The 27403-nt window shown below is 40.3% G+C and overlaps 1 protein-coding gene, 1 long non-coding RNA gene and 1 pseudogene across 3 annotated transcripts; 1 reads left to right on the top strand and 2 right to left on the bottom strand.

Moving 5' to 3' along the window:
* On the top strand, positions 1-27398 carry PP2D1 (protein phosphatase 2C like domain containing 1). Of its 2 annotated transcripts, none has more exons than XM_063703650.1 (3): positions 1-207; positions 10171-10976; positions 26462-27398. In XM_063703650.1, exons 2-3 carry the CDS (start codon positions 10199-10201, stop codon positions 27262-27264), a joined length of 1581 nt encoding a protein of 526 aa, XP_063559720.1. In that variant the 5' UTR covers positions 1-207; positions 10171-10198; the 3' UTR covers positions 27265-27398. The 2 variants fall into 2 exon arrangements, with proteins under 2 accessions (XP_063559720.1, XP_018879775.3); XM_019024230.4 differs by having other exon boundaries at positions 3-207; positions 10171-11237.
* On the bottom strand, positions 4011-9656 carry LOC134758037 (uncharacterized). The gene is made up of 3 exons (XR_010132772.1): positions 9530-9656; positions 8902-9043; positions 4011-4171 (listed from the first exon to the last, which is right to left on the bottom strand). It is a non-coding gene; the product is annotated as an uncharacterized lncRNA (long non-coding RNA).
* Positions 15349-15471, bottom strand: LOC115934074 (uncharacterized; annotated as a pseudogene).
* Positions 27399-27403: the final 5 nt, after the last annotated feature.

Genomic DNA, 27403 nt, shown 5'->3' with positions numbered 1-27403 from the left:
CAGGGAGCTCTACCATCAAGTCAGGGGAATGCCCACCACCGCTATCATCACTATCACCACTACTTCTGCCACGGCCATCACATTCACCTCTACCTCCACCATCACCATCACTACTCAAGTTGGAGAAATAGAGGCCAGGGGAAGGGGATAAAGAGAGGGCAAAGAAAGGTAATTCCAAAGGAACATAAGCACCAATAATGCTTTAAGGTAAACTTTCTTAAATCTTTTTTGGATAATACGTATAGCCAATGAGTAATTATATCTACAGTATTTTTTTCTTCCACTTTCTTAATTATCAGATGAAACCTTGGCTTCCTGTTAAACTGTGTACATTGAAGAGTGATATATCCCTCTGCCTTATACGAAAGAGGAATTCCATTTGTCTCTATGCTCTTATTCTGATGTCTTTATAGTTAATTAATTAATTAATTAACTTCTTTTATTTATTTATTTATTTTGAGACAGAGTCTCGTTCTGTTGCCCAGGCTGGAGTGCAATGGCGCGATCTCGGCTCACTGCAAACTCCACTTCCCGGGTTCAAGTGATTCTCGCACCTCAGCCTCCTGAGTAGCTGGGACTGCAGGCGGCTGCCACCACGCCCGGCTAATTTTTGTATTTTTAGTAGAGACAGGGTTTCACTATGTTGGCCAGGCTGGTCTCGAATTCCTGACCTCAAGTGATAGGCCCGCCTCAGCCTCCCAAAGTGCTGGGATTATAGGCATGAGCCACTGTGCCCGGCCTATTTAATTTGTTATTATGAATGAATGAACATATGAATGATGCAATACATTCTAAGAATGGCCCACGTGTGATAGAGCTGTATTATGGCTGTCCCCGGCGTATGGAAAAATGAAGTTCTGATACAAGTAATTGACTTCGAATCAAAACACACTGTTGCGGTGCTTTATATATTGTCCCAATAGTCCATCAAGGCTCATAAAACTACATCCTTTACATGAATATTACCAAAAAATAGCAATTAAAATATTTTTATATATTTTGGCCAAAAGCACTCAAAGGCCTTGACAGACCCAGTTTCTTCCCCTACTTCTCTGCTTACCTGTCCATTTCTTTTGCTGGGTCCTCTTGCTTCTTCTGCCGGCTAACTGATCATTCTCTTGGATATTGCCTTGGACCCCTTGCTAATATGTCTCAGCTGTGAGTTTTCCTAGGTCATTTTCTTAGGTCTCATTACACCATTCCTAGCCAGATGAAGGGCTAGGTTCCCGGTTGGGCACAATAATGGGGCTTTGTCCTTGGCTCCACCTGACCTGTTTCATTCTGTTATTAATGACCTGGATGAGCATATGGACAGCACTGCAAACTTTTTCCCTCATAGCTTCAAGGGCAGGGTGCATCCTCATCCATCTGTGCATCTCAGCACCTTGCACGGTAGCTGGCCTATTGTAGGTATTTTTTATTTTTATATATTTATTTATTTATTCATTTATTTTGAGATGGAGTTTCGCTCTTGTTGCCCAGGCTGGAGTGCAATGGCATGATCTTGGCTCACCGCAACCTCCGCCCCTGGGTTCAAGCAATTCTCCTGCCTCAGCCTCCCCAGTAGCTGGGATTACAGTCATGCACCACCATGCCCGGCTAATTTTGTATTTTTTTAGTACAGATGGGGTTTCTCTATGTCGGTCAGGCTAGTCTCGAACTCCCGACCTCAGGTGATCCGCCTGCCTCGGCCTCCCAAAGTGCTGGAATTACAGCATGAGCCACTGCGCCTGGCCTTTTATAGGTATTGAAGAAGTCATTGGATTAGACTGTTGAGACTGAAGTATTTATGGGTGAGTTGATATGATTTGGAGATTGGCATTAAAATACTCCAGCAAAAATTGTGATAAAATTAAATAACAGGCTGGGCACAGTGGCTCACACCTGTAAATCGGCACTTTGGGAGGCTGAGGTGGGCAGATCACTTGAGGTCAGGAGTTCAAGACCAGCCTGGCCAACATGGTGAAACCCAGTCTCTACTGAAAATACAGAAATCAGCTAAGCATGGTGTCAGGCACCTGTAGTCCCAGCTACTCGGGAGGCTGAGGCAGAAGAATTGCTTGAACTCGGGAGGCAGATGTCAGTGAGCCGAGATAGCACCACTGCACTCCAGCCTGGGTGACAGAGCAAGACTCCACCTCAAATAAAATAAAATAACATAAAATAAGGTGGATGGGGATATAGATGAAACAGGAGTAAAAAAATATTGATGACAGTCGAAGCTAGTGATGAGTGTATGGGGACTTATTATACTCTATTTTGGTGTAATTTTTAAATTTTCCATTAAAAAAGGAAAAAAAAATCGTTGGTGAGGGAAAGCCATGAAGGCTTCCCAAAATTCAAATAGTTCTAGAAGTATTTATAATGTGGACATTTGTAAATAAAATTTTACTACAGGGATAAGTAGCTGTATCCAATACAGTTGTACGCTTCATGGAATTAAATACAAATAAAGTGGCAAAACATTTCAAATTTATCAGAGTTTTGCTTGCTTCTTTAATTTTTATTTATATTGCCATGTGTAAATCATGTATGAAGGTTGCTAAAGCCCTTTTGCCTATCATATAGTGCACTATTATTTATCATTTATCATAGAAGGCTTTCCTTCCTAGAAGTGATTTTTGCATAATTTACAGGATTCAAATTCTACTGGCTAGCATCTTAAAGATATTTACCCTGTTTTCTATGGACATTACATTATTTTCCATTCATTTTTAATTTACATGTATTTCTTCTAATTGTTTTATTTATACAGCTCACATTTTATTTTTAATTTAATATACTTTTTGTATTTTTTTGAGACAGGGTCTCAGTCTGTCACCCAGGCTAGAGTATTGTGGCACTATCATAGTAGCTCACTGAAACCTCAAAATCCTGGGCTCAAGCAATTCTCCCCGCTCATTCTCCAAGTAGCTGGGACTACAGGTGTGCACCACTATGCCCAGTTAATTTTTAAGTTTTTTGTAGAGAAGGGGTTTCACTATGTTGCCCAGGCTGGTCCCCAACTCCTGGCCTCAAGCAGCCCTCTTACCTCAGCCTCCCAAAGTGTTGAGACTTCAGGTGTGAGCCACTGCACCTGGCCAAGTTCATTTTCTCTTAAACCATGTAACATAGCTGTAACTAAGTGATGATATAAACAACTTACCACAACATCTTAGTAAATATGCATTACACAGTTCTCAAATACAGGTCGTTAAAACAATCCTCTCCCATTAATCTGATTGTTTCTTAATTAATTTTACATAGAACACATTTCTCCCTAAGCATTGTAATTTCATGCCTTTATGTAATGTATTTTTATCTGGCATAGTTCTCAGTGTCCTTTTCACTTAGGGCAGAATGAGCAGGCTTTTTTTTCAGTGTCCCCTAGGTACCACCAACTCTATCACCATTTACCTCATTTGAGGCTAAAAGCAACCTTGTGCATTTTACAGATAAGAAAGCAGAAGCTCAGAGAGATTAAATGACTTGATTGAGGTTATTCAGTTAGTAAATGAATTTTTTTTGTTTAAGAGACCTGGTCTCCCTCTGTAACCCAGGTGGAGTACAGTGGCGCAATCACAGCTCACTGCAGCCTCAACTTCCTGGGCTCAAGCATCCTCCAGTGTCAGCATCCCTGAGTAGCTGAGATTACAGGTGTGAGCTACAGCGCCCGCCCAGGGACAGTTTTTTTGTTTGGTTGTCTTGTTTGTTTTGAGACAGAGTTTCGCTCTTGTTGCCCGGGCTGGAGTGCAATGGCATGATCTCGGCTCCCTGCAACCTCCACCTCCCGGGTTCACGCGATTCTCCTGCCTCAGCCTCCCGAGTAGCTCGGATTACAGACATGAGCCACCACTCCTAGGTAATTTTGTATTTTCAGTAGAGACGGATTTCACCATGTTGGTCAGGCTGGTCTCAAACTCCCGACCTCGTGATCCGCCCTCCTCGGCCTCCCAAAGTGCTGGAATTACAGGCGTGAGCCACCGCGACCAACTTGTTTTTGTTTTTATTCAAAGTCTGAGACCGTAGGAGAAAGATGGCTGTGGAGTCGCACATTACCCAGGAGGAAATTAAGAAGGAGCTTCAGAAGCTGATCCCCACAAGCAGACAGGCCCGCTGCCGCCAGTAACAGCCGCCGCCACCGAATGGTCGAGTTCTCCCGATGAAACATACCGTCCAGCGTGCTGGCGACCTACACTTGGATAGATGCAACCTTGAAAGAACTGAGCTTAGTAAAATAAGTCTATCCAGAGGCTAGAAAGAAGGGCACACATTTCAATTTTATAGGTTTTTACAGATATTAAAAGATCTGGCTATCGAGTTAAGGAGATTGGCAGCGCCACGTCTGGCAGAAAGGGAACTGGTGATTCCACGACCCCTGCAGTCACAGAAGTTACAACTAGGAGATTATTCGGACATAACGATTACTCCCACTCCTTCAGGGTTCATGAGGTCGTATTATATTCTATTTCCTATTTCTTTTATTCTCTCTCTTTTTTTTTTTTGAGACGGATTTTTGCTCTTGTTGCCCAGGCTGGAGTGCAGTGGCATGATCTCGGCTCACCATCACCTCCGCCTCCCGGGTTCAAGCGATTCTCCTGCCTCAGCCTCCCAAGTAGCTGGAATTACAGGCATGCGCCACCACGCTTGGCTAATTTTGTATTTTTAGCAGAGACGGAGTTTCTCCATGTTGGCCAGGCTGGTCTCGAACTTCTGACCTCAGGTGATCCGACAGCCTCGGCCTCCCTAAGTGCTGGGATTACAGGCGTGAGCCACCGCACCCGGCCTCTATTTACTATTTCTTGAATGTATTTTTCAGTCAGTTATGTAAAGTAAACTTACATGCTTTTTCCTCCCCTGAAAAAAAAATCCTAAGTCTACATTTTTCACAACAGAGTCAGTCCTCCATATCTGAAGGTTCTGCATCTGTGAATTCAACCAACTTTGGATAGAAAATATTCCCAAAATACCTCCTAAAATAATAATACTAATAAACCAATACAACAATAAAATAATACAAATAAAAATACAGTATAAGAACTATTTACATAGCATTTACATTGATTATGTATATTCTATCAAGAGATGATTTAAAGTATACAGGAGGGCCCGGGTGCGGTGGCTTACGCCTGTAATCCTAGGACTTTGGGAGGCAGAGCTGGGCGGATCACTTGAGTCAGGAGTTCAAGACCAGCCTGGGCCAACATGGTGAAAACTCATCTCTACTAAAAATACAATATATATACGTGTGTGTGTGTGTGTGTGTGTGTATATATATGTGTGTGTGTGTGTATACATATATATGTGTATATATATGTATATATATACACACATACGTATATATATATTAGGCGGGCATCTGTAATCCCAGCTACTTGGGAGGCTGAGGCGAGAGAATTGCTTGAACACAGGAGGCAGAGGTTGCAGTGAGCCCAGATCACACAACTGCACTCCAGCCTGGGCGACAGAGCAAGACTCCGTCTCAAATAAATAAATAAACAAGTATACGGGAGGGCCGATGCAGTAGCTCACACCTGTAATCCTAGCGCTTTGGGAGGCTGAGGCAGGGCGGGTGGATCACATGAGGCCGGGAGTTCGAGACCAGCTTGGCCAACATGGCGAAAACCCATCTCTACTAAAAATGAAAAAATTAGCCGGGCGTGGTGGTGCACGCCTGTAGTTACAGCTACTATGGAGGCAGAGGTGGGAGGATGGCTTGAGCCCAGGAGTTCTAGGCCACTGCACTCCTGGGTGACAGAGTGAGGCAACATACAAGGAAGATGCAAATACTACGCCATTTATATCAGGGACCTAAGCATCCTTAGATTTTTGTATCCATGCATGGAGAGGGTGGTCTTGGAACCAATCCCCACAGATACCTAGGGATGATGTATATTGTTTTGTTTTTCCACATTCAAACTTCCTGTCCATGACCTAGCATTTACTGAAAACATCAGATTTTAGGATGGTATGCAAAATGGGTCCCTACTTGCCTTCAGAAAATATATTTGTTTATTTGTTTGTTTTTGTTTTTGAACAGTGTCTCGCTCTGTCGCCCAGGCTGGAGTGCAGTGGCTTGATCTTGGCTCACTGCAACCTCCACTTCCCGGGTTCATTCAATTCTCCTGCCTCAGCTTCCCGAGTAGCTGAGATTACAGGTGTGCCATCACACCCATCTAATTTTTGGGGTACTATTAGTAGAGACAGGGTTCCACCACGTTGGCTGGGCTAGTCCCAAACTCCTGACCTCAAGTGACCCACCTGCCTCGGCCTCCCAAAGTGCTGGGATTATGCGTAAGCCACTGCACAGGGCCAGAAAAGATCTTATATTCAAATTTATATTTGGAAAGATAGATAACATAATTACTATTGGGGCTGGGGTTTGTTGCCCAGGCTGGAGTACAATGGCTTGATCTCATCTCACCGCAACCTCCACCTCCCGGGTTCAAGTGGGGTGGGAAGACAAAAACATTCTTTTGTTTTCTACTTTGTATCCTTCTGCATTGAACTTAAGAACATGACGATGCATACCTTTTATAATAAAATATATTTCATTATTATTATTATTATCATATTGTCATTATAATTAAATGGGTTAATTTCTTATCTAACTACCAACTATCTATAGAATATCAATAGATACTCAACTGTTGAATATCTATTATGTATCTGAGATGTTTTAAGTACTTAGAGGCTCCAAGTATTCTTAGTGTCGTAGGCTCCATCCCTCATTACTCTAACACATTAAAAGGTACCCATCTCAAATACAATTTATATATGAATTGAGTTGAAGTTGACTAGTTTTTGTAATGTCACATTTCATAAATATTTATGGCTGGGCACAGTGGCTAATGCCTGTAATCCCAGCACTTTGGGAGGCTGAGGCAGGTGGGTCACCTGAGGTCGGGAGTTCAAGACGAGCCTAACCAACATGGAGAAACCCTGTCTCTACTAAAAATACAAAATTAGCCAGGTGTGGTGGTGCATGCCTGTAATCCCAGCTACTTGGGAGGCTGAGGCAGGAGAAACGCTTGAACCCGGGAGGTGGAGGTTGCGGTGAGCCGAGATTGCGCCATTGTACTCCAGGCTGGGCAACAAGAGTGAAACTCCGTCTCAAAAAAAAAAAATTAAAAAAAAAAAATATATATATATAAAGTTATTTATTTATTTATTTTTGAGACAGGGTCTCGATCTGTAGCCCAGGCTGGAGTGTCGTGATGCAATCATGGCTCACTGCAGCTTCCACCTCCCAGGCTCAAGAAATCCTCCCACCTCAGCCTCCTGAGTAGCTCGGACTACAGGCATGCATACCATCACACCTGATTTTTTTTTTTAATTGTTAATAGAGACGAGGCCTCACTATGTTGCCCAGGCTGGTCTCAGACTCCTGGCCTCAAGTGATCTCCCTGCCTTGGCCTCCCAAAGTGCTGGGATTATAGGTATGAGCCACTGCACCCAGCTAACTTTGATTTTTATCAAGTTTTAAAATATTTTGTAACCAAAGTATTTTTTTTTCTGACCTCTAACTTTTCATAGGCCCTTGAAAATATCTCATGCCCTAGAAATTGTACATGAAATGGATAAAAACGGCCCCAGGTGCCAAATACAGTGCTAGATGTTTCTGATAGGAAGGCGTATAAAATGATGCCTGCTTTCCAGAAATCTATCATCCAGCTCTACATCTTTTCTTTCCTATCCTCGCCCCGTACCTCTTTGTTGTAGTTTTTTAAAAAATTCTGTCCTTACTATCAATTCTTTTTCTTATTCTGCTGGGTTTTGGCATAATCCATTCATTTTCTTGTGAACTCTCTAATTAGAACACAAGTGTTTTAAGGCAGACGAAATGCAGTACAAAAGTAATTACAATCATGCATCATTTAACAATGGGGATACTTTCTGAGAAGTGCATTGTTAGGCAATGTCGCTGCTGTGTGAACGTCATAGAGTGTACTTACACAAACCTAGATGGTGCAGCCTACTAACAGCTAGGCTATATGCTATAGCCTATTGCTCCTGGGCTACAAACCTGTACAGTGCGTTACTGCAGTGAATACTGTAGGCAATTGTAACACATGGAAAGTATTTGTGTACCTAAACACAGAAGAGGTACAATAAGACATTGTACAAAGAATAAAAAATGCAACATTTTAAAATAGGGGACTTACCATGAATAAAGCTTGCAGGACTGGAAGTCCCTCTGGGTGTCAATGAGTGAGTGATGAGTGTGAAGGTCTAGCACATTATTGCACACTACTGCAGATGTTATAAACCCGATACACTTAGGTTACACTAACCTTATAAACAATATTTTTTCTTCAATAATAAATTGATCTTAGCTTACAGTAACTTTTTACTTTGTAAACGTTTAAATTTTTACAACTTTTTGATTCTTTTGTAACATTTGGCTTAAAAGACAAAAACATTGTACAGCTGTACAAAAAGTACTTGCTTCATATCCTTATTCTAGGGGCTTTTTTCTGTTTTTAATTTTTTGATTAAAATTTTAACTAAAATTTTAAATTATTTATTTATCTTTTGAGATGGAGTCTCACTCTGTCACCCAGGCTGGAGTGCAGTGGTGCCATCTCTGCTCACTGCAGCCTCCGCCTCCTGCCTCCTGGGTTCAAGCAATTCTCCCGCCTCAGCCTCCCAAGTAGCTGGGATTATAGGCATAAGCCACCACGCTCAGCTAATTTTTTGTATTTTTAGTAGAAACGGGGTTTCACCATGTTGGCCAGGCTGGTCTCGAACTCCTGACCTCAGGTGATCCACCCGCCTCGGCCTCCCAAAGTGTTGGGATTACAGGTGTGAGCCATCGTGCCCAGCTAAATTTTATTTTTATTAAAAAATTAACTAAAATTATTTTTAAATTTTAAAACTTTTTAACCTTTTTTTTAAAAAAAACAAAACTAAAATACACACCTTGGCCTACACAGAGTTGGGATTGTGACTGTCTTTCACCTCCACATCTTGTCCCACTGGAAGGTCTTCAGGAGCAATAACACACGGAGTTGTCATCTATGTTAACAATGCCTTCTTCTGGAATACCTCCTGGAGGGCCTGTCTGAGGTTGTTTTACAGTTAATTTTTTTTTTTAATATAAGGAGTTCACTCTAAAATAACAATAAAAAGTATACTATCATAAACACATAAGCCAGCCACATAGTAATTTATCATTATCAGGTATTACGTTCTGTACATACTTGTATTTGCTATACTTTTTTTTTTCTTTTTGAGATGGAGTCTTGCTCTGTCACCCAGGCTGGAGTGCAGTGGCACCATCTCGGCTCACTGCAACCTCCGCCTCCCAGGTTCAAGCAATTCTCCTGCCTCAGCCTCCTGAGTAACTGGGATTACAGGCACCTGCCACCATGCCCAGCTAATTTTTTGTATTTTCAGTAGAGATGGGGTTTCACCATGTTGGCCAGGCTGGTCTTGAACTCCTGACCCCGTGATCAGCCCGCCTCAGCCTCCTAAAGTGCTGGGATTACAGGTGTGAGCCACCGTGCCCGAACTAGTTTTTGTATTTTTAGTAGAGACAGGGTTATACCATGTTGGCCAGGCTGGTCTTGAACTCCTGACCTCAAGTGATCCGCCCACTTCGGCCTCCCAAAGTGTTGGGATTACAGGCGTGAGCCACCGTGCCTGGCCTTGTATTTGCTATACTTTTATTTGACTGGCAGCACAGTAGGTTTGTTGACACCAGCATCACAAAAACATAAGTGACATGTTGCACTTTATGACATTGAGACAACAATGATGTCACTAGGCAGTAGGAATTTTTTGGCTCCATTATAATCTTTTGGTACCACCGTTGCATATGGTCCATCATTGCCTGAAACATCATTATGCAATACATGACTGTATGTCCATATTAGAAATCAGAATCTCAGGTCTCAAATACATACTTTCGCATGTCTAAGGTAAAATACTGTGCTGATTTATCTGATCATTTGCTTAGATGTCTAGCTGACTTTTTGGAATTTTTGCCTAATTTATTTCAGGGAGACACAGGTCAATCACCAGTTAATTGAGTACTTACATGTTTTTTGAGAAATATGACTCAGAATATTTAATCCCAGGCTTATATAAGATGTGAGGAGCCAAATCAAATTGCAATGATAACAGCCTGCTTGAAGAGATTTTCGCTGCATCATCCTGGCATGTAAATATCTTTCATCCTGTTTGCAGAGTGTTTTGGAAATCAAGAGAATGGAATATGAAAACATCAACATTTGATTCAGATGAGGATATTCTACTTTTACCCAAAAGAAAACGTTTTAGAAAGAAAAAGTCAAGACCAGCAAGACACACCAAACGCCATGAAGAGGAGCAGGTCTATGAGCAAGGGACCACATTACCCTGTTCCATATGCAAGCACGAAATTGACCTAACTGGTATTTTTCTCCATAAGAAGCAACATGTAGCTCTGGCCACGCTGGGTTTCCAATGGATGGGTAGAAAGAAACCACAGCCCTCAGTGATTGCTGTTCAGAGACAGTTCATGATTTCTAAACTATTGTCATCTTTTATGTTCACTGAAAAAACCCTACAGAGCATTAATAATGCTTTTGAGCTGCTTTGGAAAAAACAAATACCAGCATACTATAAGATTTTTGATAACATTGACAGGAGTGTCATATATTCTCAAAAAATATGTCATCTGTTAATTAAAGGAGTGGGCATTTGTGAAGACAGGAATTCTACATGGAAAGCTGACATGAATGATAAATTCACTGTAGTGAGTAATTTTGGTAATAAACCTAATGTGTGTTTTTTTGGTTTGTTTGATGGACATCACGGTGCCTCAGCGGCAGAGTTGACATCAATGGAACTCCCAGTTTTACTTCTCCATCAGCTTTCCAAATTTGATCCTTCTTACCAAATGACAACTGATGAGCAACAAATAATCAATTCCTTTTACACTGTGTTTAGAGAAGAATACACAGCAATAGAAGACCTCTTTTCTGCCATAAACAAAACAGAAGCAGTGAGGTGTGAGTATGAGGACACACACAAAGCCTTTGCAAAAGCATTTTGGAGAATGGATAGGCTTTTAGGTCTTGGAAGAAAAGAAGTGTCCAGGGTTCAATGGAGTGGCTGCTCTGCAGTTACTTGTATATTGGAAGGCAAACCTAAAAGTCCTTATGCTCATAAGAATTGGAAAAGAAAAAATACCCATGATGGGTTGGCAGAGAGCTCCCCTTCCCAGGCGATGCCAAAAATAATTTCTGGAATATTACATGTTGCAAACACTGGTATGTACATTGAATAGCACCAAATAACACCTTTATGTTTTTGGTTCCTTGCAGCAAAACCCCTCATGCTTCCACAATTTTTTATTGTCTATTATTTAGTGACTTAGTACCTAGAAATTGCATTGATCAATATAAGAAACAACAAATAACCACAATTTAAATGCAGATTGCAGGCACAAAAATAATTGTAATTATTTTTTAAAGAGGCACAGATATGATATAATGTGACAAATACGTTAAAGTTTCCCAAAGGGGTAGCAACAGAGTTGTTGATAAGGATGAAAAGCAAAGTTACTACATATGCTTAAATCTGAACAAAATTAAAAACATTTTGTACACTTCCTTTTTTCAGAAAAATGGAAAGTTGTTTGCTCATTGTTAGTGTAGTTGTTTAAATTGGTCAGTTACTCTGATAACTGTATTTGCAATAGGTCATTCTCATGCTCACTGGCTAAGTAGCATCTATTTCATCTCAGAGAGAATAATAGTTCATGCCTCAGTTTTATGAGCGTGTATTCTCTTCTTTAAGAAGTTACCTGTATTGTTTAAAGGTTATTTCAGGGAGTTTAGGAACTCGCCAAAATGGAAAGCTCAGAGGTAAAACTTTTTAGCAAAATTGACATGAGTTCCACACTGAGTTCCATGAGATACTTAACTACAGTTCTACTACCCTTTTCATAGATAAAATTATCATTAATGATAGTGTCCACTTACTGAATATTGAATACAGAGTAATTTCCTCATCTAGTCTTACAATAACTTTGATATCTAGTGATATCTAAGTATTGTTAACCCAATGTTTCAGATGAGAAATTAAAGCTAAAAAATGTGAGATAATTTGTTCAAGGTCTCAGAAGTAATAGGAATTGGAGTTGGAAATCAGTCCTACCATATCACGTTACCTCTTAAGGGGATTGTTTCCAAAGCCTGAGGAGGCTGGGCCTCCGCGAGTGGGACTTTGTGGCAGAGACAGTGTTGCAAGGCCAGATAATCACAAAGAATACTACAAAAAATGTCAAGGTGCCAGAAAGTCAGCCTGTTTCTGATCCAACCTGGTTCTGAGCCTGAAATGTCAAGGGCTCCAGACTAAACAATACCAAGAAAGCTAAGTGCATGTCCACTGCCTCACAGTCTGTCGTTTCTCAGGCTCTGTGCTGAGGTTCCAAATAGTTCATAGACATAATCATTACAGATTTAAGGCCAATCTGTGAACTGACCCATATTCTTGGAATTGGGACCCCTATAGAAGATATCATTAATTATAAGTCTTTGTAAATTAATATGACAAATTATGACATATTCAATAAGTGGATACTGTCATTAAATGTCTAGACACAGCTGTGGGTGGTGGCTCACGCCTGTAATTCCAGCACTTTGGGAGGCCGAGGTGGGTGGATCACCTCAGGTCAGGAGTTTGAGACCAGCCTGGCCAACATAGTGAAACCCCGTCTTTACTAAAAATACAAAAAAAAAAAAAAAAAAAAAATTAGCCAGGCGTGGCAGGCGCCTATAATCCCAGCTACTCAGGAGGCTGAGGCAGAAGAATCGCTTGAGCCTGAGAGGCAGAGGTTGCAGTGAGCTGAGATCACACCACTGCACTCCAGACTGGGCAACAAAGAGAGACTCCGTCTCCAAAAAAATAAAAAATAAAAAAATGGCTGGGCACAGTGGCTGACGCCTGTAACCAGCACTTTGGGAGGCCAAGGCGGGTGGATCACGAGGTCAGGAGATCGAGACCATCCTGGCCAACCTGGTGAAATCCTGTCTTTATTAAAAATACAAAAATTAGCTGGGAGTGGTGGCGCATGCCTGCAATCCCAGCTACTCAGGAGGCTGTGGCAGGAGAATGGTGTGAACCCAGGAGGCGGAGGTTGCAGTGAGCTGAGATCATGCCACTGCACTCCAGCCTAGTAACAGAGCAGGACTCTGTCTCAAAAAAAAAAAAAAAAAAAAAAAGTCTAGACACACTGCTGATTGGTTGGTTCTAATCTCCAGGTCAAACAGTTGGATTTAATTTCCAGGCCTATACAATGGTGTTAAACTGTTTGCATCTAGGCATGTTGCATTTTCATAGAAAGACACATGGGTGAAAACAATTCAAATTGTAAAAGAGAGAACCTGAGGTCATGATTTAGCTACAAAAGTGCTTCTGTAAGAAAGAACTTTAAATGACTTTCAGCCATAAGAAAATAATTTTACACAAATTTTTCAAGAATTATTTTGTATTTTATAGAACAGGATTAATTATAGCAAGGGAATTAGGTTTCCTTGTTTAAAATTCATAATATATCAATGTCATCATGACTCTAGAATTTAAAAAAATTATTACCTTATAATGAAATATGAGTTCAATGATGAAGCCATTGAATACATGTTGAATTTGTGCATGTAGAAAAAGGTACTGCCAAACTCACATTCTTTTTAAAAATGTTGATCTATTTTATTGATACATAATAATTATAAATATTTATGGGGTACATGTGGCATTTTGATATATGCATATAATATGTAATGATCAAATCAGAGTATTTAAGATATTCATCACCTGAAATGTGTATTATTTCTTTGTGTTGGGAACACTTCAACTCTTCTAGCTATTTTAAGATGTACAGTGAATTATTGTTAACTATAGTCACCCTAATGTGCTATCAAACACTAGAACTTATTCCTTGTCTCTAACTGTATGTTTGCACCTTTTTTTTTTTTTGAGACGGAGTCTCACTCTGTTGCCTAGGCTGGAGTGCAGTGGTGCGATCTCGGCTCACTGCAATCTCCGCCTCCCGGGTTTAAGCCATTCTCCTGCCTCAGCCTTCTGAGTAGCTGGGATAACAGGTGCATGCCACCACGGCTGGATAATTTTTGTATTTTTAGTAGAGACAGGGTTTCACCATGTTGGTCAGGCTGGTCCCGAACTCCTGGCCTCAGGTGACCCACCCTCCTCTGCCTCCCAAAGTGCTAGTATTACACACGTGAGCCACCGTGCCTGGCCTATTTTTGTATTTTTAGTAGAGACAGGGTTTCAACATGTTGGTCAGCCTGGTCTCGAACTCCTGACCTTGTGATCCGCTCATCTCAGCCTCCCAAAAGTGCTGGGATTACAGGGGTGAGCCACTGTGCCTGGCCTGTTTGTACTTATTAACCAACCTTACTTTATCTCCTCCTGCCCCATCCCCAACCTTTCCCAATCTTTGGTAACCATCATTCTGCTTTACCTCATTGAGATCAACAATTTTTAGGACCCACATATGAGAGAGAACATGTAATGTTTGTCTTTCTGGTCTGGCTTATTTCACTTAACATAATGCCCTCAGTTCCATCCATGTTGCTACAAATGACAGAATTTCCTTCTTTTTCATGGCTTCATAGTATTCCGTTGTGTACATATACTACATTTTCTTTACCCATTCATCTGCTGATGGACATTAAGTTGACCCTGTATCTTTACTATTGTGAATAGTGCTGCATAAAACGTGGGGGTGCAGGTATCTCCTTGATATCCATTGGCTACATACTCAGTAGTGGGATCTGCTCACCATGACTCAAACATCTATCAGAACCCATCTCCAACATTGTTGATAAAATTTCAACATGATGTTTGGGGGGAACAAAAATACATACCATAGCAGGGCCTTTATTATGTTGAGATATGTTTCTTCTATGCCTAATTTGTTGAGAATTTTTATCATGAAGAGATGTTGAATTTTATCCGAAAAATTTGGGGGGCATTTATTGAGATAATCATATGGTATTTCTCCTTCATTCTGTTGGTAATGTGTCATATTTATTTTATTTTTAATGCTTTCTGTATTACAAGTCGTCACGGTGGGCTATTTATCATACTCAGTAGTGGGATCTGCTCCCCATGACTCAAACATCTATCAGAACCCATCTCCAGCATTGTTGATAAAATTTCAACATGATGTTTGGGGGGAACAAAAATACATACCATAGCAGGGCCTTTCTTCTGTTGAGTTATGCTTCTTCTATGCCTAATTTGTTGAGAAGTTTTATCATGAAGAGATGTTAAATTTATCAAAAAAATTTTTGGCCATCTATTGAGGTTATCATATGGTATTTCTCCTTCATTCTGTTGGTAATGTGTCATATTTATTTTATTTTTAATGCTTGCTGTATTACAAGTCGTCATGGTGAGCTATGGGGAAAAGTTTTCAATTAGCAATAATCACAACGTGGCTAAACCTCACTGGCTATGATACTGCCTCTGCACAAAGCTTCACATTTGTTGATTTCTGTGTGAACCATCCTTGCATCCCTGGAATAAATCCCACTTGATCATGGTGCTTTTTTTTTTAAAAAAAAAATATGTTGTTTGATTCAGCTTGCTAGTATTTTGTTGAGGATTTTCACATCTACATTCATCAGGGATATTGGCCTATAGTTTTCTTCTTTGTTGTGTGTTTTCTGATTTTGGTATCCAGGTAATGCTGGGCTCATGGAATGAGTTAAAAAGAATTCCTTCCTCTTCAATTTTCTGAAACAGTTTCAGAAGAATTGGTGTTAATTCTTTTTTTATAAGTTTGGTAGAATTCAGCAGTGAAGCCATCTGGTCCCGGGCTTTTCATTTGGGGGACTTTTTATTACTGACTCAATCCTGCTACTTGTTATTGGTCTGTTCAGGTTTTCTATCTCCTCCTGGTCCAATCTTGGTAGGGTTGTAAGTGTCTACGTGTTTATCCATTTCCTCTAGGTTTCCTAATTTGTTAGGGTATAGTTGTTCAAATAGTCTCTAATGATCTTCTGTTTTTTAGTGGCATCTGTTGTAATGTCTCCTTTTTCATTTCTGATTTTTTTGGGATTTTCTCTCTTTTTTCTTGTTTAGGCTAGCTAATGGTTTATTGACTTTTAAAATCTTTTCATAAAAACAACCTTTTGTTTTATTGCTCCTATGTGTATTTTTTAGTGTCTACCTTGGTTAATTCTGCTCTGATCTTTATTTTTTTTCCTTCTATTAATTTTGAGTTTGGTTTGTCCTGGATTTCCTAGTTTCTTGCAGTGCATTGTTACGTTGTTTATTTGGAGTTTATTACTATAAATTTCCCTATTAGTATCACTTTTGCTGCATCCCATAGGTTTTGGTATGTTATATTTTGATTTTCATTTGTTTCAAGAAGTTTTTGATTTCCTTTTTAATTTCTTCACTGACCCTATGATTGTTGAGGAGCATGTTGTTTAATTTCCATGTATTTGTACAATTTCCAGTGTTCCTCTTGCTATTGATTACTAGTTCTATTCCATTGTAGTATGAAAAGATACTACTTTTAAAAAATCACATATGTCTCTAACTTTTGAACAAATGGCATACAGTTATAATAACTTATATCCATGCCTGCTAATTGCAACATCTGTGCCATTTTGGAGTTGGTTTCAATTGATTGACTTTTCACTTATCGTGGGTGTTATTTTCCTTCTTATTGGCATGTCTGGTGTACTAGTTTCCTAAGGCTGCTGTAACAAGTTACCACGAACTTGGTGGCTTAAAACAGCAAACATTTATTCTCTCATGCTTCAGGAGGCCAGATGCCTGAAGTCAAGGTGTTCACAGGGCCATGCCTCTTCTAGGGTAGAATCCTTCCTTGGGTCTTCCAGCTTATGGTGGCTCCAGGCATTCCCTCACCCACAGCTGCATAATTCCAGTCTCTGCCTTGATTTTCACATGGCATTTTACTGTTCCACCCATGTGTCTCTACTCTGTGTATCTCTTACAAAGACATTTCTCATTGGAATTTGGGCCCGCCTGGATAATCCAGAATGGTATCATTTTGAAATCCTCAACTACAACCGCAAAAACTTTTTTTTTTGCCAATAGGAACACATTGACAGGTTGTGGGTGTTAGGAGTAAATGTGTGTTTTTGGATATATGGTCTTCAGCTTTGTTTTGGGATGAAATTACTTGGAAATAGTTTGATCCTTTTAGATCCTGTTTTTGTAATTTATTAGGCAAGTCCAGGGCAGTGTTGAGTTTGGTCCAATTATTCTCTACTACTGAGGCAAAACATTCCTAAGCATGCTACCTAATGATTCACGAATTAATATCTTTTCAGTCTGGCTGGTTGGAACAGGAATTATTCTCCAGCCCTATGAGTCCTCAGCAATGCTCCCTCTAATCCTTTTCAAATGTTTCTTTTCCCAGTGTTGTGGAGTTTCCTCACACACATGTATTCACCAGTACCCATCTAAACACTTGAGAAAGACTCACTTGAGAAAGTCCCTCGAAAGATATCTGGAATACTCTGCCTCTCTTTTTTTTTTTTTTTTTTTTTTTGAGACGGAGTCTCGCTCTGTCGCCCAGGCTGGAGTGCAGTGGCGCGATCTCGGCTCACTACAAGCTCCACCTCCCGGGTTCACACCATTCTCCTGCCTCAGCCTCCCGAGTAGCTGGGTCTACAGGCGCCCGCCACCACGCCCGGCTAATTTTTAGTATTTTTAGTAGAGACGGGGTTTCACCGTGTTAGCCAGGATGGTCTCGATCTCCTGACCTCGTGATCCACCCGCCTCGGCCTCCCAAAGTGCTGGGATTACAGGCGTGAGCCACCGCGCCCGGCCTCTGCCTCTCTTTTCTCTCTGGTATTCTGTCCTCGGCAAGCTCTAGCTGCATTGGTTTCCCTGGACTCTTGGCTCTGTCTCTTCAAAACAGATGAAAGTGTAAATCCAGTCACTGTTATTGTATCTTGACCAGAAAGATAAGAAATTCCATATAATATATGTTTAGGGGAATTATTTGAGAGATGTGTCATCCAGAGTACTGCATTTGCTCCTGCCTGGTGTCTGCCTGTTGACACTATCAATATGTACTAAGTGATCCATTTGAGGCTTTCAGACTACAAATACATGAAGGTTGGTGGTTTCACATTCTTTGTTTTGCAGAGATGGGGTGTTGTTATATTGCCCAGGCTGGTCTCGAACTCTCGGACTCAAGTGATCCTCCCATTTGGCCTCCCAAAGTGCTCTGATGCTTTGATGAGCTTTAATCTTCTAATGTATTAAACATGTGATTATCCTTTCCTCACAGGATTACAGATGTGAGCTATAATGTCAAGCCAGTTCCAAGTTCTTTGTAGCTTCCTTTCTTCCCTCTTTCTCTCTTTGGTGTAATTTGAAATAGTCATTTTTTCTGTAGTCTGTGTGGTGGCAACAGGCATAGGTTTATTTTTGGTTCACTGTTTCAGTGAGGCCATCATCCTCTGGGGTCCTAGCTTTGTTGTGGTGACCCATTTAGTCTTCCCCATCTTGGACAATCCCTAGGTTTTGTCTCCTGTTTCATAAACCTGTGATTTTTTTTTTTTTAAGACAGAATTGGGCCTGGTGCAGTGGCTCACTCCTGTAATCCCAGCACTTTGGGAGGCCGAGGTGGGTGGATCACAAGGTCAGGAGTTCAAGACCAGCCTGGCCAACATGGTGAAACCCAATCTCTACTAAAAAATACAAAAATTAGCCGGGGGTGGGCACCTGTAATCCCAGCTACTTGGGAGGCTGAGGCAGAGAATTGCTTGAACCTGGGAGGTAGAGGTTGCAGTGAGCTGAGATCGCACTACTGCACTCCAGCCTGGGCGACAGAGCGACACTCCGTCTCAAAACAAACAAACAAACAAACAAACAAACAAACAAACAAACAGTCTTGCTCTGTTATCCACACTGGAGTAGAGTGGCTCGATCTTGGCTCACTGCAACCTCCACCTCCCGGATTCAGGGTCCAAGTGATTCTCCTGCCTCAGCCTCCCAAGGAGCTAAGATTACTGGCATGTGCCACCATGCCCAGCTAATTTTGTTTTATGTAAAGACGGGGTTTCACCATGTTGGCCAGGCTGGTCTCAAACTCCTGACCGTAAGTGATCCAGCTGCTTTGGCCTCCCAAAGTGCTGGGATTATAGGTATGAGCCACTGCACCTGGCCACCTTGTGAAAATTTAATGTGGATTCGGCTCAATACATGGTCTCAGGTAAAAGCTAGTTTCTGCTCTTGGTATACCTGAATTTAGTCATTATTCGTCTTGAGTATTTTGCACTTTCTGCTATATTATCCAGGATATTTACTTGTTCTCAGTGGAAGGGTCAATCTAAGACCCAGACTGCCCCCATTACTGCTCCTTTTTGAGTGCTTTAGTGTATCTGTTATTCCAATATCTTTATGTCTAGATTGTACATTTGTTAATAATTCTTTTTAATGAGGCCCTGTAAACTACTTTTATTTCTAGTGTCCTAGCTTTCTGTCTCATAAGCTCACAGTAGATTCAGAGACCAGGCACAACTTTACCCACCATTTCACAACTTTACCCACTATTTCTCTATTATTCTTTTTCTTTTTCTTTTGAAATGAGGTTTTGCTATGTAGCCAGGAGTGCAGTGGTTATTCTTAGGCTCACTCAGAGGATACTGCAGCCTGGAACCCCTAGCCTCAAGCGGTCCTCCTGCCTCAGCCTCCCAAGTAGCTAGGCCTTCAGCCTCCTGCCTCAGCCTCCCAAGTAGCTAGGCCTTCAGCCTGCGCCACCACAGCTGGCTATCACAATTTTTAAACTGGTGGCCACCTGAAGCCCCCTTCCCTTCTCAAGATTGCCACGTGACTCCTTTCATCTAATCTTCAAAATCTGTGAGGAAAGGATAATCACATTTTTAATATATCAGAAGACTAAAGCTCATCAAAGCATTATACAAGGTTATATAACCAGCGAGTGAGCCAGGACTCCAGTCTTTCAGGCTTGAAGTCTGGTTACTTCAAATGAACAGTACTAGCTTTCTCCTGTTTTTAGGATATCTTCATTTTTATGTGGACCTTTCTGTCTTCATTCATCACTAATGCGGTATTTGCAAACCTAAGTTGTCTTTCTTTTCTAGATGTGATTGTTTCCATGGGTGTGAAAATGTGTTCATTTGGACTAGTTTAATAAGTTGCTTTTAAAATTATCCCCATCCCTACCGTTTTCCCCTAAAGTCTAATTCAACTCCAGAATCTCCTTCAATTTTGTGCAGGAAAAAAGCCAAATTCTTAACACTGACATTTTATATACCTTCCCTTCCCCTTCTCTGTTTTTTTTGACGGTGGTGCTGAGGAACTCTCACATGTTTACAAACCTGATTCTGAGAACACATTCAACAAATATTTCACACATAGTTGAGACTTGTGCGTAATATAGTTAGGCTTTAGGGGTACAATGGTGAGCAATGAACAATGGACATGAATTTCATGATCATACATCTATAAAACAAAAGGACATTTTGAACATCCAATGAAAGCTAGTTCAACATGAGTAAGACTCTTATGCTAACCATTCTTAGGAAGTCACAAAGCTCCTGTCCATGCATAAAATTAAACAAATTCAGCCTCTTTTGCTGAAACTACAGCACTGAAGAAAAACTGGATACAGACTGTTTCCCCTAACCTTATTTACATGCAATCCTAATTTACTTATGCTCCTTTACAATTGTAATTTTTCCTTTCCCCAGTAACTATTTCAATTTTCCCTAAGTTCCAAGTTACCACTGCCTACTGTCTTAAGCCTGTAATTCTACTTCGTATTTTCTTATAATTCTTTTATAAATGGGTCTGAACTGAAACATTTTTCATTTCCCCTCAATTTCTTTTGAACAGCCTCTCTACCTGCTTTTCTCTTCTTGGAACACTAAATAACCTCTAAGTGTCTACCTCTTAAATTAGCTTATTGAGTCTCACAATAACTTTGACAAATAACACTGCAGGTGAAAACCTGTTACTTAGTGAAATAAAGTGACCTAATGAAGGCCACATAGACAAAAGTTTGGGGTTAAAGTCTGACTGTCAGGCTCCTAAATCCTTCCACTCCCCATACTGTTTTTCTACACCAAACTGTCCTTATAACCCCTGGCAACGTTGTGCATCCTAGGTGTGTTTTTATTTTTCCTGCTTCACCCATCACGTATATAGGTATGTCTTTTTCTGACCACCACATAAAGTTTCTTTTCCTCTTCTCTCATTCTTTCTTTAAACTCTCTTGCTTTAATCAACACTAAGTCACCTTTCTGGCTTTATCTGAGAAAAACGTTGATATTGCCTACTCAGCTCTAGAATTCCCTGGTTGGGATTCCAGAGTTCACTCTGTAAGTTTACTGGACTTTTCCTTTTCACAAAAGTTGGTGATAACCCAGTAATTGCAGGAGGCAGCCACATCATTACCCTCTGCATAAGAAACACTGTACCTGACTATGCCACTTTAAAAAGGCTTGAGCATCATCTCAAAGCGGCTCTTTTTAATCCCCAAGATTATTGTTCCTAAACACGTTGCTCTTCCAGTAATCCTGTTCCATTTTTGTTCTGATAACATTTTCTGAAGAGCGCAATCTCTCCAAATACTGAAAGCTGTTACCTTTGTCTAGGAATTCATTTATGCTTAGATTAAAATTGTGTAGTGGTCTTCAACACAGTTCATTGCTTGGTTAGCTTTTCGCATTTCCTCCAAACAGATGTTACCAATAAACTTTTTTAAAAGCCAAATTGTCCTTTCTCTTAAACTATTGAAGGCTGGTTCCTCTCCACTTCTTCAGACTATGTGGACATAACAGTGATATTTAATAATCTTCCTCTACTTGCAGTGAGCCGAGATCGCGCCACTGCACTCCAGCCTGGGCAACAGAGCAAGACTCCTCAAAAAAGAAAAAATCTTCCTCTAATTTCCCATCTTCATGGGAACCTTTTGGTCATTATTCTGTTCAAGCTTTCAGTTTAATATAGCACTTGACTTCAAACACCCTGTTTGTAGCTGACAGCATATGCCACTCATTGTTACAAAATGAAACTATTGACTCTGCACATCTAGTTTTTTAGTTCGTTCCATTAGTAGTCTTCCTGATGAATCTCACCCTCTGCTTCCTGGGTTATATACACAAATAAGAAACGCTGGCTACTTCTTCTCCTTCACTTTTTCTTTCCTTCATGCACCATTCATACAGGTAAAGAATGTGCTGCTGGGTGCAGTGACTGGCACCTGTAATCCCAGCATTTTGGGAAACCAAGCATTTTGGGAGGATCGCTTGAGCCCAGGAGTTTGAGACCAGCCCGGGCAACATAGCGAAAGCCTGTCTCTATGAAAAAATGCAGAAATTAGCCAGGTGTGGTGGAACATGCCTTTAGTCCCAGCTCTCGGGAGGCTGAGGTGGGAGGATCACCTGAGCCCAGGGAGGTCAAGGCTGCAGTAAGCCGCGATCATGCCACTGCACTCCAGCCTGGGTGACAGAGTGAAACCCTGTCTCGCATAATCTCCCTTTTTAACAGGTAGAGGAAGAACTGCAACCAGGATTTAATGTCCTTTCTCCTAGAATATTTTATTGTGCTGAATCCAAAGGATGTTCACAAGTAATAAAATGGGCCAACATGTTATGTCCTACTCTGTAGCACAGGAAAAAAAAAAAAGGCAAATAGTGCAAAACGCTACACTTGTCAAGCTCTCTGCAGAGGTAACTAAAATAAAAATAACCTGTTTACCATCCTTCCATTGTAAGTACATATTTCTATTAAATTCTTTTCAAATCACATACTAGGAAAATAATGCTTTTTCTTTTTGCTAAATGGCCTTTGACTTGCCACATGCAAATAAACATTTACAAAGTCAATGGATTTGACTATTGTGAGCCAAACTATGTCCCTTTCGTTTTCAGAGCTATGGCCACACAATTCATATGTATGTACACACGTAAAAATTTTTCTCATTTAAGAGGTACTGAACCATATGTACTAACAATTCCATTTACTCAGTTGGCACATTAAGTGCCACTTCATGTTGTCTTGCTGATTCAGTAATAATTTATAATCCAGCAAGTCAAGATTTTACTGACTTATGTTCTGCAAAATCTAAGTCGAATAATCAACAGTAAGACAAGTTAACACACAATATTAATAACCAAACTATAAAGAAATGAGGGGCCATATAGCCTTTAGAACCACGTGTGTAAAGTTTCCAAAATGTTTTTCACAAACACCATCTTTTAGTCCCAATCCAGTAGCTCAGCTATTAAAAATTCCTATTATATAAATGAGACAACAGTTTCTGTCTATATCTGACACTAATGCTTTACCAATTTAGGCTTTTTTTGAGTCTCACTCTGTCGCACAGGCTGAAGTGCAGTGATGCGATCTCGACTCACTGCAACCTCTGCCTCCCGGGTTCAAGCAATTCTTGTGCCTCAGCCTCCTGAGTAGCTGGGATTACAGGTGTGCACCATCATGCCTGGCTAATTTTTGTATTTAGTAGAGACAGAGTTTCGCCATGTTGGCCAGGCTGGTCTCGAACTCCTGGCCTCAAGTGATCCTCCTGCCTCAGCCTCCCAGAGTGCTGCAATTACAGGCATGAGCCACCACACTGTGCACCAATTTAGGCTTTCCAATTATACCACTATACTAGTTGCATGGACCTCAACCTTTTTTTTTTTTTTTTTTTTGAGAGAGTCTTGCTTTGTCACCCAGGCTGGAGTGTAGTGGCGTGACTTCGTATTACTGCAACCTCCACCTCCTGTGTAGAGGCGGTTCTTGTGCCTCAGCCTCCCGAGTAACTGGGATTACAGGCGTGCATGTGCCACCATGCCCTATCGGGGGAACCACCCCCAATATTTCACGTAGGTTCTTTCCTATTTCCCTAAGTGTTGGTCAGTCTCAGAAATAAAGGGAAAGAGTACAAAAGACAGAAATTTTAAAGCTGGGTGTCCAGGGGAGACATCACACGTCGGCAGGTTCCGTGATGCCCCCCCAAGCCACAAAACCAGCAAGTTTTTATTAGTGATTTTCAAACGGGAGGGAGTGTACGAAGAAGGTGTGGGTCACAGAGATCACATGCTTCACAAGGCAATAAAATATCACAAGGCAAATGGGGGCAGAGAGAGATCACAGGACCTGGGTGAAATTAAAATTGCTAATGAAGTTTTGGGCATGCATTGTCATTGATAACATCTTATCAGGAGACAGGGTTTGAGAGCAGACAACATGTCTGACTAAAATTTACTAGGCGGGAATTTCCTCATCCTAAAAGGCCTGGGGGTGCTACAGGAGACTGGGGCTTATTTCATCCCTTATGTGCAACCATACAAGAGACATTCCCAGAGCGGCCATTTCAGAGACCTCCCCCTAGGAATGCATTCTCTTTCTCAGGGCTGTTCCTTGCTGAGAAAAAGAATTGAGCGGTATTTCTCCTATTTGCTTTTTTAAGAAGAGAAATATGACTCTGTTCCGCCCAGCTCTCAGGCAGTGATACCTGATGGTTATCTCCCTTGTTCCCTGAACATCGCTGTTATCCTGCTCTTTTTTCAAGGTGTCCAGATTTCATATTGTTTAAACACACATGCTTTATGAACAACTTGTGCAGTTAACGCAATCATCACAGGGTCCTGAAGCGACATACATCCTCAGCTTACGAAGATGACAGGATTAAGAGATTAAAGACAGACATAAGAAATTATGAGTATTGACTAGGGAAGTGATAAATGTCCATGAAATCTTCACAATTTATGTTCAGAGATTGCAGTAAAGACATGCGTAAGAAATTATAGAAGTATTAACTTGGGGAACTAATAAATGTCCATTAAATCTTCACAATTTATGTTCTTCTGCCATGGCTTCAGCCAGTCCCTCTGTTCAGGGTCCCTGACTTCCCGCAACAATGCCTGGCTAATTTTTTTGTGTTTTTAGTAGAGATGGGGCTTTGCCATATTGCCCCAGCTGGTCTCAAACTTCTGGCTTCAAGTGATTTGCCTGCCTCAGCCTCCCAAAGAGTGGCGATTACAGGTGTATGCCACCATACCTGGCCTTGGACCTCAACCTTCTAAGCCTAAATACGTAAAAAACTGTGGGCCTAGAATTGAACTCCTACAAGCAACTAAATGATCCCAGGTACAATATCATATTTAAAACCAGAATATTCTATGTAAATTTGGCTTCCTATTCCAGGAATTTTAAATCTCAAAGATGTTATAATATTCAAATATCATTAACCCCATCTCAGAAGTTTAATAACTTTCTATAAATCACAAATGATTTAATATCAAGAAAAACAATATGTAATTATATGTAATTTTAAAAATACGTAATTATATTCCTAAAAACTTGGGGAAAATCAATTTTTCCTAACTAAAAAAATTCAGTGGTTCTTAAAAAATACACCAAAAAAAGTTACAGTAATATATAACCACCCTGCAATCTGTTCAGATCATGTTTAAACTGTAAGATTTCAATGAAGCACACCATCACAGATTCATTTGAACCACGGACAAACTACAATCAACTTTTAAGATTTCAGTTTCCAACCAAAGGGTTTAACGTTGGCTGCCTATTATTCATGTAATACATTAATAACATATTTCTTCACAGGAATGATTTTTTTTTTTTTTTTTTGAGGCAGATTTTTGCTCTTGTTGCCCAGGCTGGAGTGCAATGGCATCATCTCAGCTCACCACAATCTCCACCTCCCGGGTTCAAGCAATTCTCCTGCCTCAGCCTCCCAAGTAGCTGGGATTACAGGCACATGGCCACCAGGTCCAGCTAATTTTTTATATTTTTAGTAGAGATGGGGTTTCTCCATGTTGGTCAGGCTGGTCTCGAACGCCTGACCTCAGGTGATCCGCCCACCTCGGCCTCCCAAAGTGCTGGGATTAAAGGCTTGGGCCACCACACCTGGCCGATTGACTTAAATTTTAGAATCTACACATTATAGCAACCTAGTTAAGACTAACATTAATAGTGACATTCTAATTTTTTCATCACCCATGACCTAAGTACATTCAAGTTTTAACTTGTACTGGTTACACAACTGTCATTCTGTTTTTTTTAAAAATCAAAGTTCGTGTTTTAAATTGAAAAAGCATTTATCTTAAAACATTTAAAAATCTGCTAGATGGAATATATGTTGGCTATAAAAAAGTTCAACTCATGACTCTGCAATGTGAGTAATATTAAGTCATTTCATCTCAAAATTTAGAAGTTACTTTGCATTATCTGTAATGTTAATACTAAATGTAATAGTTTCAAACACTAAAAGTTGCTTAACAATGAGGGATAAATTGACCTGTTTGAAATCTGTATTTACTGTAAATCATTCAGTAGTGATATACTACACATATTTAAACAGTACTTTTACATAGCCTGCTTTCTGTTTAGCATTGAAACACAGAATTTACTAAAGTTAGCAGTAGATTTTGATACAATTGGTTATCTCTAGGATAAAAATTTCTTCTTTTAAAAAATAATCTTTTAGGTAATGTGCAAGCAGTCTTATGCAGAAATGGGAAAGGTTTTTGCCTAACCAAAGAACATACTACACGAAACACAAATGAAAGAAGAAGAATACTTCAGAATGGAGCAGTCATTAGTTCAAACGAACCATACGGGCTTGTAGAGGGGCAAGTAAAAACTACACGAGGACTTGGATTTCATGGAAATCTCAAGCTGAAAAAATCCATTATCCCAGCACCTCAAACTATTTCTGTCCCTATAGATGACCTATGTCAATTCCTTATTTTAGCTACTAATGGACTTTGGGAAGTTTTGGATAAAGAGGAAGTTACTGCCCTGGCAATGACAACATTTCACATGTATAAAGAAACATACTGTCCTATCATACCTAACAAATCACCATCCAAAGGGCCTCTGCTTTTTTCAACCAGTGAACCAAACCTTACTAAATCACAGAGTAATATCCACGTATTGTTTCAGTATAAATCTGTATCTGAAGTATGTGTGTCAACTACAAATTCCAAAGAAAATTTATCCGATTCAAACTATTCTAAATACTGTATTTATAACCCTGAGAATGTAGAAACATTTCCAGCAGAAACGACTCATCGTAAACCTTGCAGTGAAAAAGTAACTGACAGACCAACTAGTGTAAATGATGTGGCAACAAACGAAAAAGAATCAGACACTAAGAGTTTCTATGAAGGCGCAGCTGAGTATGTTAGCCATGAACTTGTAAATGCTGCTTTACTGGCTGGCTCCAGAGACAACATTACAGTTATGGTAATATTTCTCAATGGAAGTGAGTATCAGCTTCTGACATAAAAAATAAAGTTCCAATTATCCAGAGCACCAAAATATAGTAACATAAAGCGATTCTTCAATGATCCAGCTATTAGGATGATTCATCAATACCATGCAAATAATTTTATGAACATAGTAAAGAAAATATAAAAGCGGATAC

Source organism: Gorilla gorilla, chromosome 2, assembly GCF_029281585.2.
Source record: "Gorilla gorilla gorilla isolate KB3781 chromosome 2, NHGRI_mGorGor1-v2.1_pri, whole genome shotgun sequence".
Lineage (NCBI taxonomy): Eukaryota > Metazoa > Chordata > Mammalia > Primates > Hominidae > Gorilla > Gorilla gorilla.
This window is presented reverse-complemented; position numbering and strand designations above follow the sequence as displayed.

Excerpts from the sequence above, each read along its gene's own strand:
- PP2D1 (XM_019024230.4), top strand. The coding sequence starts at position 10,199 with ATGAAAACATCAACATTTGATTCAGATGAGGATATTCTACTTTTACCC. Across the intron at positions 11,238-26,461 it reads ATTACATGTTGCAAACACTG|GTAATGTGCAAGCAGTCTTA; the intron begins GTATGTACATTG and ends ATAATCTTTTAG.